General features: G+C 45.9%; 1 protein-coding gene across 6 annotated transcripts in view; it reads left to right on the top strand.

Moving 5' to 3' along the window:
- The first annotated feature begins 464 nt into the window (after nt 1-464).
- The window catches only part of DENND3 (DENN domain containing 3), a 62,200-nt gene continuing 41,681 nt past the window's right edge, over nt 465-20,983 (top strand). For all 6 annotated transcript variants that reach the window (XM_057532014.1, XM_057532013.1, XM_057532012.1 and 3 more), the window contains exons 1-5: nt 465-723; nt 8,858-9,137; nt 9,643-9,758; nt 11,616-11,758; nt 11,997-12,108. In XM_057532014.1, coding sequence (XP_057387997.1) covers nt 622-723; nt 8,858-9,137; nt 9,643-9,758; nt 11,616-11,758; nt 11,997-12,108 — 753 coding nt within the window. In that variant the 5' untranslated portion in view covers nt 465-621. The remainder of the gene's footprint in view (nt 724-8,857; nt 9,138-9,642; nt 9,759-11,615; nt 11,759-11,996; nt 12,109-20,983) is intronic.

Raw genomic sequence — 20,983 nt, 5'->3', positions numbered from 1 at the left:
GGCGCCCACCCCACCCCGTTTCCTGCTGAATTTTACTCAACCTCTTAGCAGACTTGGCCAGCCTTAGGTTAACCGGGCATAGTTATTATGCCCACTGGCCTTTCCTGCCGTCCACGACCGGCCAACGCCACGGCCCTGCTCGCAGGAGGGCTTCCTGGAGGCGGCGGCGGCAAGGGGCGCCCCCGGCCTTAGTCCCTCCAAGGTTGGGCCCGGAGGCTTGCGGGAGCAGGTGACTCCCGCACCCTCGGCCCTGGAGGCTGGGCGCCCTCCTGGGCCACCTGAGGACCCCGCCCACCTCTTCCTCGGTTCCCCGAGGAGGGGGCTGCCGGCAGGGAGAGGCTGGGCCGACGGAGGCAGCTGGGCGCTCAGACGCCGCGCACGCGCCGGAGCCCGCCGGCCCGGTTCGGAAATGACGACCTCGCGCCGGGCCCCGAGCCCGCCCCCGCCAGGCCCCGCCCCGCACGTCCCGCCCCGCGGACGGCGCTCTCCGCGGACCGGCCGGCTGCCGCTGGCGCGGGCGCTGGGCTGGGCGGCGGGCGAAGTTGCGGCCGGGGCGCGGGGTCGGGGCCGGGTGGCCCGAGGCGCCCGGGCGGGGTACGCCCAGCCGGCCGCGGAGCAGCCATGGCGGAGGCCGCCCCGCAGTTCCTGGCGCTGCCCTCGGGGTTGCTGGAGCTGTGCGCGCTGCTGGGGGCCCCCCGGGACAGCCTCCGCGGCCCCGAGCAGGTAAGGCCCGGCGGGGACACCGACGCGGGCGGGGCGGCCGGGGAACGGGGTCGGGCCCCGCGCACCCCCCCGGGTGCGCACGGAGCCCCCGGCGTCCGCCGGGTGGGGAAGCTGCGCCGAGGTCCGGCCGGGCCGGCCACCTCCAGCCTCCCGGGGCGAGAGTAGCAGCTGTCCTCGCAGCCGTGGTGGAGTCGCGAGTGGCAGCCGGCTGGGGGCTCCCTCCCCTCCCCTCCCCTCCGGGAGCACCTCTCGGGTGGGACCCGCTGGAGTCGCACCGCGATGAAGTGTGATGGAGAAGCTCGCGTCCGTCGGGCCGCTTCCTAAGCGCTTCGTCCCGCTCGGCTTCTCTGCCTCAGGACGCCCACCTGGGTCAGGTGAAGACGCGGCCCGGCCGCCTGGAGTTCCGCGGCCTCCAGCACCGAGTCCTTGCCCGCTATTAAATGATTTCACTCATTCCACAGATTCACGGTCTCCTAGGTGCCGGTGCTGTTCTAGGCACAGCATAAGGATATTTTCGGTAGATTTAAGGACCGCCTTTATACGTTCTCCATTTAGTCGGTATGCGATGAAACGAGCTGTTTTTCACTGTAAAACACTTGCAGCCCGCCTCCCCCTGTTCTCCGCTCTGCACCCTGGCAGCCAAAGTGGCAAGCTCGCGTCCCTCCCTCCGGGACCGCAGCTTGGGACATTCTCCTTCTTTTTTCTTCTCTGTGCTCTCACTTGTTTTTAGTTCCGGAACTCTGGCTTTCTTTGGAGTGGGTCTGTGGCCCTCTCTTTCCCTTGGCCTAGATGTCCGGGACTCTATCATTTTTCTCGGGTTAGTGGTGGTGCTCGGTGTATCCAGAGAGTTCCCGACTCTACTGCCTCATTATCTGGAAGGTCCTTTCATCTGGTTCCAGACGACAGCAAGGAAAGGCAGAGAAAGCCATTTTGAGTATTTAGGGCTGCAGGATTGAATGGGCATCACCAAGAGGAGCTAAATGTTGCAAAAATTAACCCGGATAAATGTGTCTGGTAATGTCTTGGTGGTCTCTACGCCTTGGCTTTAGTATAAGGCCAATTTCGATGATTTCTGCATTTCCCTCCCTCTCTCACTCCACAAACCTCCATCATGTCTGGGTCCCCCTTTGGCCTCTGCCTCCTCTGACCCTGTGGATTGAGTTGAGTTGTCTCCCTGCCTCTCAGTGCCAAATGGCATTACCGCCTTTTTCTTCTGATAGGAAATGACCTGGTTTCAGTTTGGGTCTTCTCCACAGTTGGGCATCTTGTTTCTTGGGTGATCACAACATGTCTGTTCATTGCCGTGATGAGAAGAGGATGAATCAACCGGAATATTTACAGTGGTACTTTCCTGAACTAAACAGACTACGACATTTCGCAAGTCGAGTGGGTAGTCGGCCACTCTGCATTTTAGCCATCATCCTCTTTATTCTGTACTCTGCTTCTGTTACGGGTTCGGCAAAGGGTGGAGGGAAAAATAGTTGAAGGAGCAGGAAAAGGAGGAGTGTTGTGAAATGGAGTAACATCCTCATTGTAAGACCTATGTTAATGTTACAATTAATCAAACATAGGATATCATTTATTCTGTTTTATTTTTATAGCAGTTCTATTTTGAATATCCAAGGCTTTTAAATAACTTTTAATTTTACTTTTAAAAGTCACTGTTTCTCTCCGATTCAGGGATTCCTATTTGGTGACACATGAAAACAGAAGCCCAGAGGTATGAGAAATATCCTGCTTGTTGTTAGGATAGTGTAGTGTCCTAACTTTATGTTTTATTTATTCCTTAGATGGGGTGGTGTTTGTTTTATTGAGGTTAGTGACAAAGAATTCGAAAATACAGTTCAATCCCCAGTGAATTACTGTGGTCAGTTACATTTCCTTCTACTCCTTGGTTGCTGTGGAGACTAAACACATAGATGCGAAGGGATCCATCACAAGTCCATCACAGGGTGGTGGAAAAGTGCTCAGAGCACCTTTCATAGTGTAGGTCACTGGCATAAATCTTGTGGGTGAAGGCACATTTTTATGTTTTTTAGTGGAGAGCATCCTGGCTTTCCATTTCTAGGGCAGCACTGTCCAACAGAAACCTTCCCGATGATGACGACCAGTGTTCTTCACCTCCACCATCCAGTATGGTAGCAGCTGGCCACATGTGGCTACTGGGTGTTTGAAGTGTGGCTAGTGCCACTGAGGAACTGGATTTTATATTTCATTTAATACTAATTTGAATAATCACATGTGGCTACTGGCAACTGTGTTGGACTCTTCTAGAGCATTTAAAAAAAATCTCTCTCTGTTTTATTTCACAAATGACAGCCAATCCTATAGTGAAGATCAATGCCATTATGTCATCTAACAATGCCTCACATGAATTAGAGTGTTGTGGTTTTTTACTTTTTAGTAAGTCAGTGTCTGGGAGGGAAGAGCAGGAAACTACCCTGGGCGGAGTCTGTGGAAATGGACATCATCTTTGGGGGGGGTGGTGGAGGGGCGGGGTGAGGGGCAGTTGCAACATGTATCAGAAAGTAACATATGAACTCTCTGGGGCCCAGGATTGCGCTTTCAGGAGTTTATTCTTTTTATTTTATTTTATTTTATTTCATTTTATTTTTATTGGAGTATAATTGCTTTACACTGTTGTGTTAGTTTCTGCTGTACAATGAAGTGAATCAGCTATATGCATACGTATATCCCCTCCCTCCCACCTCCGCCCCCATCCCACCCATCTAGGTCATCACAGAACACAGAGCTGAGCTCTCTGTGCTTTATAGCAGGTTCCCACTAGCTAACTGTTTTACACATGGTAGTGTATATATGTCAATCCTAATCTCCCAGTTCGTCCCACCCTCCCCTTCCCCCCATGTCCACATGTCTGTTCTCTACATCTGCGTCTCTATTCCTGCCCTGGAAATAGGTTCATCCATCTGTACCATTTTTCTAGATTCCATATATATGCATTAATATACGATATTTGTTTTTTTCTGTTTCTGACTTACTTCACTCTGTATGACAGACTCTAGGTCCATCCACTTCTCTACAAGTGACCCAATTTCGTTCCTTTTAATGGCTGAGTAATATTCCATTGTGTATATATATATACACACCACATCTTTTTTATCCATTCATCTGTCATTGGACGTTTAGCTTGTTTCCATGTCCTGGCTATTGTAAATAGTGCTGCAGTGAACATTGGGGTACATGTGTCCTTTTGAATTATGGTTTTCTCAGGGTATATGCCCCGTAGTGGGATTGCTGGGTCATATGGTAGTTCTATTTTTAGTTTTTTAAGGAACCTCCATACTGTTCTCCACAGTGGCTGTATCAATTTACATTCTCACCAACAATGCAAGAGGGCTCCCTTTTCTCTACACCCTCTCCAGCATTTATTTGTAGATTTTTTGATGATGGCCATTCTGACGGTGTGAGGTGATACCTCATTGTAGTTTTGATTTGCATTTCTCCAATAATTAGTGATGTTGAGCATCTTTTCATATGCTTCTTGGCCATTTGTATGTCTTCTTTGGTGAGATTTCTATTTAGGTCTTCTGCCCATTTTTTGATTGGGTTGTTTGTTTTTTTGATACTGAGCTCCATGAGCTGTTTGTATATTTTGGAGATTAATCTTTTGTCCGTTGCTTCATTTGCAAATATTTTCTCCCATTCTGAGGGTTGTCTTTTTGTCCTGTTTATGGTTTACTTTGCTGTGCAAAAGCTTTTAAGTTTCATTAGGTCCCATTTGTTAATTTTTGTTTTTATTTTCATTAGGAGGTGGGTCAAGAAAGATCTTGCTGTGGTTTATGTCAAAGAGTGTTTTTCCTATGTTTTCCTCTAAGAGTTGTTTAGTGTCTGGTCTTACATTTAGGTCTTTAATCCATTTCAAGTTTATTTTTGTGTATGGTGTTAGGGAGTGTTCTAATTTCATTCTTTTACATGTAACTGTCCAGCTTTTCCGGCACTACTTATTGAAGAGGCTGTCTTTTCTCCATTGTATATTCTTGCCTCCTTTGTCATAGATTAGGTGACCATAGGTCTGTGGGTTTATCTCTGGGCTTTCTATCCTGTACCATTGATCTATTTATGTTTTTGTGCTAGTACCATACTGTCTTGATTACTGTAGCTTTGTAGTATTGTTTGAAGATGGGGAGCCTGATTCATCCAGCTCTGTTTTTCTTTCTCAAGATTGCTTTGGCTATTCGGGGTTTTTGTGTTTCCATACAAATTGTAACATTTTTTGTTCTAATTCTGTGAAGAATGCCATTGGTAATTTGATAGGTATTGCATTGAATCTGTAGATTGCTTTGGGTAGTATAGTCGTTTTCACAAGATTGATTCTTCCAATCCAAGAACATGGTATATATTTCTCCATCTGTTTGTGTCATCTTTGATTTCTTTCATCAGTGTTTTATAGTTTTCTGAGTACAGGTCTTTTGCCTCCTTAGGTAGGTTTATTCCTAAAGTTGCCACCAGAAAACTACCTACTAGAGCTAAGCAATGAATTTGGTAAAATCGCAGGATACAAAACTAATGCCCAAAAGTCTCTTGCATTCTTATACACTAACAATGAAAGACCAGAAAGAGAAATTAAGGAAACAATCCCATTTACCATCACAATGAAAAGAATAAAATACCTAGGAGTTTATTCTAATTACAGAGTCAGACGTGTGCAAGTATATTCGGGTGAGACCTCATTGCTGCCTGTTGTTTAGTGTGATGAAGACTTGGGAGCAACCCAGCTGTCCATCAGAAGGGGATTGGGCAGGGGTGGTGCTGAATTGTACACAGTGGGACATGCTAAAGTGTCACCAGGAGAGTCAGCACACTGTATGGTTAAATGGGGAAAAAAGCTTATGAAATCATTTAAATATAACTGTGTTTATGAAAAAGTTGTATTTATGTATACATTTTAAAAATGGGAAGCATGTATCCCATGCTGTTTAGATTACCTTTGAGTCATGGGATTATGGGGAAGGCATTCCCTTTCTATCATTATTTCCTTTATTATTTCTATATTGTTGTTATAATTTTTTAAAATGAGACTGTATTGCTTATCCAATCAGAAAAGACAACAGGGTTTTCCATTTCGGAGGAAAAAAAAAGAAAAGACAGATGTGTAACGAACTGCTAAATGCCAAGTTGGCTGGATGGTGGCCACGTCACTTTCAGTGACTAAAGGTAGCTAGTGGGAATTACGGAGTTCATTGGCTTTACCGTAATGACCAATTTTCCATGCAGACTGAGCATACCTCCAAGAGATCACGAGTGCCAGGGTGGGAATGGAGGAACGGCATCCACTCAGAGCCATCCTCTGTGCTGCCTATGGGGCTGCAGAGAGGAGGGCCGCACAATCCCTGCCTCACCCCGGCCCACCATTCTGGAGGTGATGTAGGACCACCGTGCCGGGCAGCAATGCTCTAGGAGGTGATGGGGAGGTGGACTCCGGATGGTGAAGTTCTAGGAGATGATGATCCGGGGCGTGATGGCTGGAGGAGGTGTGTGTCCCTGGCTGCAGGGTGAGGAAACGCCCCCTCCAGTGAGTGTTGGGGGGGTCGCTGGTGAGGAGGTGGGGTGAGGAGGGGGCAGGGCACGTGTCAGGCAGAGTGAAGGGCAGGGAGAAGCACAGCATCGTGACAAAGGCGCATGTGCTGAGATGACTGAGGGCTTCAGTCGTGAGTGGCTTGGGCACCCTGGCTTTGGAAGCAGGCTGGCCTGCTGCCAGGTGCACAACCAGTGCAGGTGGTCGGCCTGTCACGTGACACATGCACCGTGTGATACCTGCACGGGAATATGTGTGAGGATGGTAATGCGTGGAAACAAACACACTTTTTAGGGCTGGCTGAGGGACGGAGATGGGTCTGCGGGGCTGGTTTGCTGGGGTAAGAGGCTGGCGCTGCGCAGCTGGGGCCACGACGGTTGGGGCAGGTGAGGGAAGAGTCGTGTGTGCTCTTTAGATGGGGGACCCCCCCCCCCCCGCTTTGGGAGAGTGGACGTGGGGCCAGGTGGGAGAAGGCGGGGCTGTTGTTCTTCTCTCGGCAGCAACCAGGAAGATTAGTTCATGGTGAATCTGTACCTACTCTGAGCCAAGGGTTTGCAAACGTGGTGCAGATGGGGCAGCAGCTGGGCTTTTTTCAGAGACCTCTCTGCGGCCCACCGTCGAGGTGTGGGTGTCCCGATGGGGAGTGAGGGGCCATAGCGCCGGTCCCGCTCTAAATGCCCGAGTGGTGTCGTGCTGCCCACAGAGGAGCAGAGAGGTGGATGATCAAGTCTTTGGAAATAAGTGTGGGCTTAATTTTTGAAACTAAGTTTAAGGGACTCACCGCGTATATTGGGAGGCAGTTGGGTACAGCTGGGATGGCACAGAGGCCCCACCCCTGGGGGCAGAACCCTGGGAGCTGTCCCTGTGTGCATACCTGGAACCGCAGGAGGGCAGAGACTGCCCTGCAGGCTGTTGCATGAGGTGGGACTGGGGCCAAGGATTGGCCCTGGGGGTCTGTCTGCAGGGGGCTGCCAGGGAGCGGGCTGGGGAGGTGAAATTGCAGAAAGGAGGCGGCCTTGGGAAGTTTCAGGAAAAGGGGTCGATCAATGAGGGGACTCGTTTGCTCCTCTGACTGTAATTTATACCAAGAGCTGTCCCACAGTGAGGTGAGGTGAGGTATCGCCCAGTCTCTGTGGATATAACGTCTCATGTGTGGAGGAAATAGACGAGCATGTTTCCATAGAGAATTAGGTCCGAACTGCTGGATTTTGATAGGAAGGTTTTAGAAGAGGTTTCATACAAGTAAAGAAAAGGATTCCTTTCGTGCATGATACACAAAAGGTTTTTTAAATTATACAGCAGTAGGGATTTCCCATGTTTGGTGTTGGTTCCTACTGGCATTAACTTTTTTCCCCAAATATAAAGAAACTGTTATCTGAATTCACATCACGTTGCATAAAAATAGCGTATTGAGTTTAGAGTGTATTTACTGACTGAAAATGCTGTCATTGTAGATATGCTTTTAAGTGTAATAGTCCCCTGTTGGTACCACTGATTCTTACCAAAATGTTGATGCTGGCTATTCCTTTTCTGCCAGTCAAGGCCACATTTCTCTGGTGACAGTGGTGTTCTTCCTGATGCCATTTCTAGGGTCCTCTAGGGTCCGTATGTTACCCACTCCCCACCATGACGGCCACCTCTTACCTTCTGTATCTTTTACACCCAGAGAATCCTGCTTTACTCTTGTCTGTCTTTAGCTGGCTTGGCAGCCCTTCCTTCTCGTGGACAGACTGCAGTTCATAATATCAGTACCTTCCTTGGAAGACCTGAAATCAAGCTGGCACAAGTGTTTGTTTAGTCCTAACTCACTAGAAAGAAGAAGAGAGAGAAGGTGACTTATGTTATTTGGGGAAGAAGGAAAAGATAAAAGGTTAAACAAATCTTGGACCAAGTTGAAGTTTAAAAGAACTGAGGCTAAGAAGCCCCTTTTACGGATCCTGGGACGGTCTGGCGGGAGGAGGTGGCTCTCCTCTGTGTCCATCAGGGCCTTCCTCACTCCTCCTTGTGTCCTCCCAGGCCGGAGGTGACAGAACTAATGTGCGCGGTGGCCCAGTTGGCGAGGCGGGCACGTGTTGGCAAACATGCCCATGTGGGTTTGACAAGATGCAGAGCCCTTCTTGGGGCTCGCCGTCCCCACCAGCCTCCGGGGGGACGGGGCGGGGGGCCTCCTGGGGGCCCACGGGGGCTGAGCACTTGACCTGTGAGTCCCTGCACTCGCCTCTCGAAAGGGAGGCTCAGAGGGACCAAGTAATTTGCTGCCGTGGTTCCCACAGCGCTGGGATCTGAACCCAGGTCTCCATCGCGGTGCTGGCCCAGAACCGAGCCTTGGAGCCAAGGGGCCAGTCATGGCGTCCCCGTCAGCAGCTGAAGGACCAGGCTCTGAGGGGGTCCGTCACTCGCTGAGTGTAGGGCCTGAGATTTCCTAAAAGCAATTCCTTACCATCTCGAGCTGCTGGTGGGAAAAGCCAGGCATGTGATGCAGAACTCACCGGGGGCTTGGGGGGTGGAGAGGCCAGAAGACAGCAGATGCTACGACGGGAGGGTCGGACAGAGCAGGGCTGGCAGCGCTGCGCTGACTCTTATTTCCACCTGCTTTAGGTCGCCCAGAAAAAGGGAGTCAAGAGCCTGTCTCCTCTGGATCCGGAGGTCCTGTCGGTCTTCGTCCCTCCGTTTGTCACTAAGGAGGACAGTCAGCCGGCCGGCGTGAGCTGTGTGACGCTGGGGAAGACCAGGAGGCGCTCCTTCCGGAAGAAGAGAGAGAGGCCCAAGGCGGAGCCCTCGAAGGGCCACCCCGGCGGCCCCAGGGGCCAGGACCCCGAGGACGTGGGCATCCCCAACGGCGTGGACCTGCTCGCCCTGCCGCAGCTCTGCTTCCCAGGTGCGCATGGGCCGGCCTTTTCCCAGACTGGCCAGTTCCTGCTGACAAGCGGGCTTATGCTCTGGCTTCATTTCTCTCACTGAGAGATGTTCAAGTGCCTGGTGTAGAAAACTCAGACTGAGGGCTTGACAGAAGGACCTGTCCGGAGGCTCCACAGAGAAATTGATGCGATTTCCTGCTCTCCTGGATAGGCTGGGACACCCCCTTCCCCACTGGGCTCAGGAAATGGCTACCACGCCAGGTGCGCCCTGAAGGGTCTGTCTGGGGGCCCGTTCCCATGATCCTTCACAAAGTCTTCAGAGCACAGAGTGCCAGCAAAGAAATTGCTGCTGAGGGGGAGGGACTGAGGCAGGTGGTGCACGGCCTGAAGAATTAGCACATCTGCCCGTCAGAGTGCCACAGTGGACAGAGAGGGACGTGTCCTGTCGCTTATGGATAGCCCAGGCCTCACGGTGGATGCCACGTGGCCAGAATGAGGTTCCTTCTTTCTTTTTTCTGCCTACAGGGGGCGTGTGTGTGGCCTCTGAGCCCAAGGAGGACTGCGTCCACTTTCTGGTGCTGACTGATGTCTGCGGCAATAGAACCTACGGTGTGGTTGCCCAGTACTACCGACCCCTGCACGTACGTGATTCCCCCAACTTCCCTCTGAAACTGGGTCTAGGCTGTGGGTTTTTTCTTTTGCAGTGAAATACACATAATATGGCAATCACCATTTTAGCCATTAAAAAATGTATGATTCCGTGGCATTAAGTACATTCACAATGTTGTGCCACTATCACCACTGTCTAGTTCCAAAACATGTTCGTCACCCCAAAAGGCAGAGTTGTCTCATCACCAGTGCCTCCTCAGTCCCTGCTGCCCCTGGGCCCCTGGCCACCCTTCATCTGCCTTCTGCTTCTGCTTCTGTGGCTTTGCCTATTCTGAACATTTCATATAAGTGGAATCATACTATACGTGTCCTTTTGTATCTGGTTTCTCTCACTTAGTGTGATGTTTTCAGAGTTCATCCATGTCGGAGCACATGTCCGCGCTTCCCTCCTTTTAGTAGCTGAGTGATATTCCACGGTGTGTATAAACCACGGTCTGCTTCTCTGTTCCTCAGCTGGTGGACCTTTGGGTTGTTTTCACCTTTCACGTGTGACAGGTGCCTGGGCTGAGGTTTTGAGAGGATGACTCAGTCGTCACGCGTTTGGGGAGTGTTTTCTGGCCAGGGCCCTGTGTGTGAACCAGCTGGCCTTGGGGAGTTTGTAGGGGACATGGATGGACCAGAAGGTACAGGGTGACTGGCTGCCTACTTCCAGCCCCAGAGGACCCGGGCACCCAACATATTTTTTTAATGTAGTTTTAAAATTTTTATTGAAATATAGTTGATTTACAATGTTGTGTTGGTTTCAGTGTACAGCAAAGTGATTCAGTTATACATATATATACATATATATTCCTTTTTCAGATTCTTTTATAGGTTTTTACGAGGTGTTGAATGTCTGTGCTATACAGTAGGTCCTTGTTGGTTATCAGTTTTATATATAGTAGTATATATATTTTAATCCCAAACTCCTAATTTATCCCTTCCCCGCTTTCCTATTTGGTAACCATAAGTTTGTTTTCTATGTCTGTGATGCTGTTTCTGTTTTGTAAATAAGTTCATTTGTCTTATCTTTTTAGATTCCACATATAAGGGATATCATATGGTATTTGTCTTTGTGTGTCTGACTTACTTCGCTTAGTATGATCATCTCTAGGTCCATCCATGTTGCTGCAAATGGCATTATTTTATTCTTTTTATGGCTGAGTAATATTCCATTGTATATATGTACCACCACATCTTCTTTATCCATTCACCTGTCAGTGGACACTTAGGTTGCTTCCATGTCCCGACTACTGTAAATAGTGCGGCTAAGAACATTGGGGTGCGTGTATCTTTTCGAATCATGTTTTTTCCCGCATATATGGTGGGCCCCCCATATTGTGCCCCTTGTAAGCTGTGCAGAGAGCTGTGCCTTCTGGAACCCCACTGCTGTGTTCTTTTCTGCCTGAGATCCCCCCATCACGGGCCGAGGCCCCTCCTGCTCTCTCTTCTGGCCCATGATGCCCACCTGGCTCCCAGGCCCTCTTGAATATTGCCTTTTCGCTTTTTAAGCAGAGCCCCTTCTTGTGTCTCATTGTGTTCTAACCGTGGTTCCTTCTCACTGAAGGCGGCGAGCTTCTCCAGGGTGGGGACCGGTCTTCCCGTCTCTGTAACCCCAGCACCTCACTCAGACAGAGCGAGCTCCCCACGGGGCCTCGTCAGTGTTGGTGGAGAGAGGCCGGTGCTCGCTCGCACGTGGCAGTGAAACGGGCGGGAGTGGCCAGGTGTGCCGAGGACAGCTGTCCCGCCCCTGTCCAGTGTCCTTTCTGTCTGGAGAGGCCGGCACCATCGACAGTGGAGACTGGGATTTGCCGGGGTTGGCAGGTGATGCGCTGTTGCTTTCTCTCCAGGACGAGTACTGCTTCTACAACGGCAAGATGCGCTGGGAGGCGTCAGGGCTGGGCCGGAGCGCGGCCGGCTGCTTCGTGCCCTTTGCCGTGTGTGTGGTTTCCAGGTTCCCCTATTACAACGCCCTCAAGGACTGCCTCTCCTGGTGAGCTGCACACACTCCCTGAAAAGCTTGCCTATGCCCCTTCCAGACGCCCCCCGCCCTGGGCAGCCAGGCTTCTGCCGTCTCACACCCAGATCCTTCCCCTGTTGGTGAAGGATCCCGAAACTCCTGAAACTCCCGAAACTCCTGACACAGAGATTTCAGCCTTGATTAGCAATGGAGAGGATGACCATTGGATTCTCGGATTTATTTTGTGATTTGATTTTTCTTTCAATTTCAGTTTATTGACTCATCTGAAGATCTGTAAAGATTTTGAAGTTGACAATCATATAAAAGATTTTGCTGCAAAACTATCTTTAATACCTAGCCCGCCTCCTGGACCACTCCATTTGGTAATTAAATCGGAATTGTCTTGTTTTTTCTTTGCAAATTGTAAAAGTAATATGATGAAGATGGTTTATTCATTTGTTTTTAATTGATGTATGGTTGATTTACAATGTTGTGTTAATTACTGCTGTACAGCAAAGTGATTCAGTTATACATATATATATACATTTTTAAAAATATTTTTTTCCATGATGGTTTATCATAGGGTATCGAGTATAGTTCTCTGTGCTATACAGTAGGACCTCGTTGTTTATCCATTCTATATATAACGGTTTGTATCTGCTGACCCCAAACTCCCAACGCATCCCTCCCCCAACCCCTCCCCCTTGGCAACCACCAGGCTGTTCTCTGTGTCCGTGATTCTGTTTCAGTTTCATAGACAGGTTCACTTGTGCCATAGTTTAGATTCCACACATAAGTGATATCATATGGTGTTTGTCTTTCTCTTTCTGACTTACTTCACTTAGTATGATCACCTCTAGGTCCATCCATGTTGCTGCAGATGGCATTATTTTGTTCTTTTTTATGGCTGAGTAGTATTCCATTGTATATATGTACCACATTGATGAAGATGGTTTAAATGTTTTAAGTGATTTTCTTAAGTTCTAGCTTTGTTTAAATTATGCTTCTCAAGTTCCTTACAGAAGCATTTTATACACTGTTTCCAAAGGTCAGAAAACTAGAAATAAATTACAAAATATATTTTCTAAAAATTTTAAAATAAAATTTTGGTCTGAAGTCAAATATTTAGGCCTGAGTTTTGCTGAGTGGCTCGTGATAAATAGATGTTGAGCTAGTAATAGGCCCCTTTAGTGGTTAACATGTTAATTCATTACTTGCTATTCAGAAAACACATAAAATTTACTTAAATTACAAATTTCCCTTTTGTTTTTTTTGTCTGGAATATCGGGTATTCTATTTAACTTGTTAATATTTTCTCCTATCCAGTGTGGTTAGTAGAAGGTAACTGGTTTGGTTTTTTTGCTTTGTTTTTTTCGTTGTGGTTGTTATTCACAGCGCCGTTCTGTTATTTAATTGATAGAGAAGCGTTTCCTAAACTGAGTTCTGTGAAAAACTGTTCTCAAATGTTATTGGCTGTTTTTGATGGGAGGTTTCAGGGTTAAGGAAAGTTTGAGAAAGACCTCATTCCCCTTTCGTCGAGTAACATGTCAGACAGCTAAACTGTGTGATGAAACCTGTTTGACTCAGCGATTTCCAAACTCATTTAACTGTGGGATGCTTCCTTTTTAAAAAACAGACATCTATTAAATAAACGTCTTGAAATGTACAGTAAATGTCAAGTCAGTTTCACTGTATTCGTCCCCTCTGGAAGATTATACATATAAATCTCGTTTTCCTATATTTTGATTATTATGGACAGTTGAAAAAATAATTTATTAGGATATTTGTGATTATGAACTTAAAGTGTATATACTTACTATTACCCTAAACCCAGCAGTCTGCTCGGGGGGTGGCGGGGGGACACCCTGCCAAGTGCATTCCCGGCCCGAGGCAGGGCAGGGTGTCTGTCTACCTTGGTCCCACTCCCAGAAACCTTTGTGGGGAACATTTGCTGGATTTCCGTGCCAGGCACTCATCTTTATTTTGTGGGTAACTGGTATTTTTGTGCAGTGAAATCATCAAAGTTTACATTCTTATTCTAGAAACTCAATACCTGCTCATTGAGGACCTGCTGTAGCAGTGAACCAAATTCCCTGAGTTAGGAACAGGTTTACAGTTTACTGTGATTCCTTGTATTCTACCTTTGAACAGAAGCAATGTATAAACAGTGATTACATGAGTTTTCTGTAATCCACGAGTTTTGGAATCTTGGATTAATTAACATTTGGTTCCTCCATTTCTACCACCCCCAGTGGGAAAGTTGAGTGGGGACGTTCTCGATGCCTTTTTGTCCCACGTCCACCCTATCAGTCTGTCTCCAGTACCTGTTTCCAGTTTACACACTTCCACTGCCACCCCTGTTCTGGGCCAACAGCTTCTCCCACCTACACGACTTAGGGAACCACTGGTCTGTCCATTTCCATTCTTGACCTTATGTTCAGTTCATGCTTTTGCACCGTGGCTGGAGAGATCATTAAAATCTATAAACTGGACTTTCCTTTTGTGCTTAAAACCCCTCACTTGTTTCTCACTCATCGCCTTCACCCAGACCTGCATCCCTGGCCCCTGCGTCACCATTCAGCCCTGTCCAGCTCCACTCACCCCCTTGCTCACTGTTCTCCAGCTACACTGGACTTCTGTGGGTCCCTTGCAGATGCTGCCACGGGGCCCTTGCATGTGCTGTTCCCGGAAGTACCCCTCTCTCCATTTTCCCCCTCCAGCTCCTGCTCCTTTCTCAGGCCTGGCTCGGACATCAGTTCTCCGGAGCAGCGTCTCCCACACCATCTCTCTCACAGCCGCCCGCTCTCCTGCAGAGTTCAGCACGCCTGCACTTAGGGCTTGTGTGTGCGTGTTTTTTGTTTCATGTCCATTTTCTCCATCAGACTCTGAGCTGCATGAGGACAGAGGCCACGTTCATAACTGCATTTCCAGGACCTACTACCATGTCCAGCAGCGCTTAGCTGCTGTCCCATGGAGCTCTGTTCAGTGAATGAATGAGAGAATGTTTCAGCGTCGGCCAGCAGTGCTCATTCAGTCAGGGTCTGCATGTTGGTGCTCATGGTTTGTCCCAGTGGGCTGAGTTTGGATCAGACTTGTCATTGGGATCCTCCACTAACGAGTCTAATTAGCTCTTGGGTCCAAGTTGGTATAAGGGTCATCATTTGTTTTAGGGAGTGTTGTAGAATAGTGGCTGTTTATTGTTGTGAAGAAATCCAAGAGGTCAGTTTAGGCCAATTTCATCTGACGCAGGAGCTGATTCAGCAGTGTTTTCCAGAACCCACTGCAAACCAACGTCAGGTTAGAGGTTGTCATAGGTAATAGTCGTGAGCTGTGCACCTTGTGTCTTGAATAGTGTGCATGGGCCCCGAGCTGCCGTTTCCTGTTAATTCTGGGTGGGGTCAGCTCTCACCTGTACTGACGGGAGGAGGTGGGAGGCCCCACAGTGTGGGGAGTGAGGAGGCGAGGACCCAGCCCTTTCTCTGACCACCTGGACCACTGGCCTGAGGGGAGCAAAGGCTCTAGGGGCACCCCACGTCCCCGGGCCTGCTTTGCTTCTATCTCTGCCCTCTAGAAGTTCAGATGTTACTTGCTTTTCAAATGATGGGCATAATTGGGTGTGTCCAGTGAAACACACACGTTTTTCTTTTTTTTTTATTATTTTTTTTAATCAGTCATCAATTTTATACACATCAGTGTATACATGTCAATCTCAATCGCCCAATTCAGCACACCACCATCTCCACCCCACCGCGGTTTCACCCCCTTGATGTCCATACGTTTGTTCTCTATATCTGTGTCTCAACTTCTGCCCTGCAAACCGGTTCATCTATACCATTTTTCTAGGTTCCACATACATGCGTTAATATACGATATTTGTTTTTCTGTTTCTGACTTACTTCACTCTGTATGACAGTCTCTAGATCCATCCATGTCTCAACAAATGACTCAATTTCGTTCCTTTTTATGGCTGAGTAATATTCCATTGTATACATGTACCACACCTTCTTTATCCATTTGTCTGTCGATGGGCATTTAGGTTGCTTCCATGACCTGGCTATTGTAAATAGTGCTGCAGTGAACACTGGGGTGCATGTGTCTTTTTGAATTATGGTTTTCTCTGGGTATATACCCAGTAGTGGGATTGCTGGATCATATGATAATTCTATTTTTAGTTTTTTAAGGAACCTCCATATTGTTCTCCATAGTGGCTGTATCAATTTACATTCCCACCAACAGTGCAAGAGGGTTCCCTTTTCTCCACACCCTCTCCAGCATTGGTTGTTTGTAGATTTTCTGATGATGCCCATTCTAACTGGTGTGAGGTGATAACCTCATTGTAGTTTTGATTTGCATTTCTCTAATAATTAGTGATGTTGAGCATCTTTTCATGTGCTTCTTGGCCATCTGTATGTCTTCTTTGGAGAAATGTCTAATTAGGTCTTCTGCCCATTTTTGGATTGGGTTGTTTGTTTCTTCAAAATTGAGCTGAATGAGCTGTTTATATATTTTGGAGATTAATCCTTTGTCCATTGATTCATTTGGAAATATTTTCTCCCATTCTGAGGGTTGTCTTTTCGTCTTGTTTATGGTTTCCTTCGCTGTGCAAAAGCTTTGAAGTTTCATTAGGTCCCATTTGTTTATTTTTTGTTTTTATTTCCATTACTCTAGGAGGTGGATCAAAAAAGATCTTGCTGTGATTTATGTCAAAGAGTGTTCTGCCTATGTTTTCCTCTAAGAGTTTTATAGTGTCCGGTCTTAGATTTAGGTCTCGAATCCATTTTGAGTTTATTTTTGTGTATGGTGTTAGGGAGTATTCTAATTTCATTCTTTTACATGTAGCTGTCCAGTTTTCCCAGCACCACTTATTGAAGAGACTGTCTTTTCTCCAATGTATATCTTTGCCTCCTTTGTCATAGATTAGTTGACCATAGGTGCGTGGGTTAATCTCTGGGCTTTCTATCTTGTTCCATTGATCTATGTTTCTGTTTTTGTGCCAGTACCATATTGTCTTGATTACTGTAGCTTTGTAGTATAGTCTGAAGTCAGGGAGTCTGATTCCTCCAGCTCCGTTTTTTTCCCTCAAGACTGCTTTGGCTATTCGGGGTCTTTTGTGTCTCCATACAGATTTTAAGATGATTTGTTCTAGCTCCGTAAAAAATGCCATTGGTAATTTGATAGGGATTGCATTGAATCTGTAGATTGCTTTGGGTAGTATAGTCATTTTCACCATATTGATTCTTCCAATCCAAGAACATGGTATATCTCTCCATCTGTTGGTATCATCTTTAATTTCTTTCATCAGTGTCTTATAGTTTTCTGCATACAGGTCTTTTGTCTCCCTAGGTAGGTTTATTCCTAGGTATTTTATTCTTTTTGTTGCAATGGTAAATGGGAGTGTTTCCATAATTTCTCTTTCAGATTTTTCATCATTAGTGTATAGTAATGAAAGAGATTTCTGTGCATTAATTTTGTATCCTGCAACTTTACCAAATTCATTGATTAGCTCTAGTAGTTTTCTGGTGGCATTTTTAGGATTCTCTATGTATAGTATCATGCCATCTGCAAACAGTGACAGTTTTACTTCTTCTTTTCCAATTTGTATTCGTTTTATTTCCTTTTCTTCTCTGATTGCCATGGCTAGGACTTCCAAAACTATGTTGAATAATAGTGGTGAGAGTGGACATCTTGTCTCATTCCTGATCTTAGAGAAAATGCTTTCAGTTTTTCACCATTGAGAATGATGTTTGCTGTGGGTTTGTCGTATATGGCCGTTATTATGTTGAGGTAGGTTCCCTCTATGCCCACTTTCTGGAGAGTTTTTATCATAAGTGGGTGTTGAATTTTTTCAGAAGCTTTTTCTGCATCTCTTGAGATGATCATATGGTTTTTATTCTTCAGTTAATATGGTGTATCACATTGATTGATTTGCATATATTGAAGAATCCTTGCATCCCTGGGATAAATCCCACTTGATCATGGTGTATGATCCTTTTAATGTGTTGTTGAATTCTGTCTGCTAGTATTTTTTTTTTGTCTGCTAGTATTTTATTGAGGATTTTTGCATCTATATTCATCAGTGATATTGGTCTGTAATTTTCTTTTTTTGTAGTATCTTTGTCTGGTTTTAGTATCAGGGTGATGGTGGCCTCATAGAATGAGTTTGGGAGTCTTCCTTCCTCTGCCATTTTTTGGAAGAGTTTGAGAAGGATGGGTGTTAGCTCTTCTCTAAATGTTTGATAGAATTCACCTGTGAAGCCATCTGGTCCTGGACTTTCGTTTGTTGGAAGATTTTTAATCACAGTTTGAATTTCATTACTTGTGTGATTTGTCTGTTCATATTTTCTGTTTCTTCCTGGTTCAGTCTTGGGAGATTATACCTTTCTAAGAATTTGTCCATTTCTTCCAGGTTGTCCATTTTATTGGCATAGAGTTGCTGGTAGTAGTCTCTTAGGATGCTTTGTATTTCTGCGGTGTCTGTTGTAACTTCTCCTTTTTCATTTCTAATTTTATTGATTTGAGTCCTCTCCCTCTTTTTCTTGATGAGTCTGGCTAATGGCTTATCAATTTTCTTTATCTTCTCAGAGAACCAGCTTTTCGTTTTATTGATCTTTGCTATTGTTTTCTTTGTTTCTCTTTCATTTATTTCCGCTCTGATCTTTATGATTTCTTTCCTTCTGCTAACTTTGGGTTTTGTTTGTTCTTCTTTCTCTAGTTCCTTTAGGTGTAAGGTTAGATTGTTTACTTGAGATTTTTCTTGTTTCTTTAGGTAGGCTTGTATAGCTATAAACTTCCCTCTTAGAACTGCTTTTGCTGCATCCCATAGGTTTTGGATCGTCGTGTTTTCGTTGTAATTTGTCTCTAGGTATTTTTTGATTTCCTCTTTGATTTCTTCAGTGATCTCTTGGTTATTTAGTAACGTATTGTTTAGCCTCCATGTGTTTGTGTTTTTTACGATTTTTTCCCTGTAATTCATTTCTAATCTCATAGCGTTGTGGTCAGAAAAGATGCTTGATATGATTTCAATTTTCTTAAATTTACTGAGGCTTGATTTGTGACCCAAGATGTGATCTATGCAGGAGAATATTCCATGCGCACTTGAGAAGAAAGTGTAATCTGCTGTTTTTGGATGGAATGTCCTATAAATATCAATTAAATTTATCTGGTCTATTGTGTCATTTAAAGCTTCTGTTTCCTTAGTTATTTTCATTTTGGATGATCTGTCCATTGGTGTAAATGAGGTGTTAAAGTCCCCCACTATTACTGTGTTACTGTCGATTTCCTCTTTTATAGCTGTTAGCAGTTGCCTTATGTATTGAAGTGCTCCTATGTTGGGTGCATATATATTTATAATTGTTATATCTTCTTCTTGGATTGATCCCTTGATCATTATGTAGTGTTCTTCCTTGTCTCTTGTAACATTCTTTATTTTAAAGTCTATTTTATCTGATATGAGTATAGCAACTCCAGCTTTCTTTTGATTTCCATTTGCATGGAATATCTTTTTCCATCCCCTCACTTGCAGTCTGTATGTGTCCCTAGGTCTGAAGTGGGTCTCTTGTAGGCAGCATATATACGGGTCTTGTTTTTGTATCCATTCAGCAAGCCTGTGTCTTTTGGTTGGGGCATTTAATCCATTCACGTTTAAGGTAATTATTGATTTGTATGTTCCTATGACCATTTTCTTAATTGTTTTGGGTTTGTTTTTGTAGGTCCTTTTCTTCTCTTGTGTTGCCCACTTAAAGAAGTTCCTTTAGCATTTGTTGTAGAGCTGGTTTGGTGGTGCTGAATTCTCTTAGCTTTTGCTTGTCTGTAAAGCTTTTGATTTCTCCATCGAATCTGAATGAGATCCTTGCCGGGTAGAGTAATCTTGGTTGTAGGTTCTTCCCTTTCATCACTTTAAGTATATCATGCCACTCCCTTCTGGCTTGTAGAGTTTCTGCTGAGAAATCAGCTGTTAACCTTATGGTGGGAGTTCCCTTGTATGTTATTTGTCATTTTTCCCTTGCTGCTTTCAATAATTTTTCTTTGTCTTTAATTTTTGCCAGTTTGATTACTATGTGTCTCGGCGTGTTTCTCCTTGGGTTCATCCTGTACGGGACTCTCTGTGCTTCCTGGACTTGGGTGGCTATTTCCTTTCCCATGTTAGGGAAGTTTTCGCCTATAATCTCTTCAAATATTTTCTCTGGTCCTTTCTCTCTCTCTTCTCCCTCTGGGACCCCTATAATGCGAATGTTGTTGCGTTTAATGTTGTCCCAGAGGTCTCTTAGGCTGTCTTCATTTCTTTTCATTCTTTTTTCTTTAGTCTGTTCCGCAGCAGTGAATTCCAGCATTCTGTCTTCCAGGTCACTCATCCATTCTTCTGCCTCAGTTATTCTGCTATTGATTCCCTCTAGTATAGTTTTCATTTCAGTTATTGTATTGTTCATCTCTGTTTGTTTGTTCTTCAGTTCTTCTAGGTCTTTGTTAAACATTTCTTGCGTCATCTCGATCTTTGCCTCCATTCTTATTCCAAGGTCCTGGATCATCTTCACTATCATTATTCTGAATTCTTTTTCTGGAAGGTTGCCTATCTCCACTTCATTTAGTTGTTTTTCTGGGGTTTTATCTTGTTCCTTCATCTGGTACATAGCCCTCTGCCTTTTCATCTTGTCTGTCTTCCTGTGAATGTGGTTTTTGTTCCACAGGCTGCAGGATTGTAGTTTTTCTTGCTTCTGCTGTCTGCCCTCTGGTGGTTGAGGCTATCTAAGAGGCTTGATGGGAGGCTCTAGTCACGTTTTTGTTCTTACTATTCCCAAGTCACTTTCTATGTTGCTTTGTGTGCGAAGCCTATTGTTTTTCTGGAGCGCCAATCAAGTTGAAATTTACAAAGTATTTACCTAAAATCTCTCTCCCTCCTCAGTTTCTTCATCTGTAAAGTAGGTAGAATAACAGAACCCACCTCAGAGAGCGTGAGTATTGAGTGCTGTGAAGTTGCTAGCACAGCACCTGAAACGTCGCAGTAGCAATGTTGCTGGCAGAGTGACTCACGTATGTGGTTGGTTCTTATCTTTTTTTTTTGGCTGTGTTGGGTCTTCGTTGCTGTGCGCGGGCTTTCTCTAGTTGCGGTGAGCAGGGGCTACTCTTCATTGTGGTGCAGTGGCCTCTCCTTTTGCGGAGCACAGGCTCTAGGTGCGTGGGCTTCAGTCGTTGCAACACGTGGGCTCAGTAGTTGTGGCACGTGGGCTGTAGAGCACAGGCTCAGTAGTTGCGGCACATGGG

The sequence above is a fragment of the Balaenoptera acutorostrata genome, chromosome 17 (genome assembly GCF_949987535.1).
Source record: "Balaenoptera acutorostrata chromosome 17, mBalAcu1.1, whole genome shotgun sequence".
In the NCBI taxonomy this organism is placed as follows: domain Eukaryota; kingdom Metazoa; phylum Chordata; class Mammalia; order Artiodactyla; family Balaenopteridae; genus Balaenoptera; species Balaenoptera acutorostrata.
The sequence above is the reverse complement of the archived record's forward strand: the minus strand, read 5'-3'. Positions and strand labels throughout refer to the sequence as shown.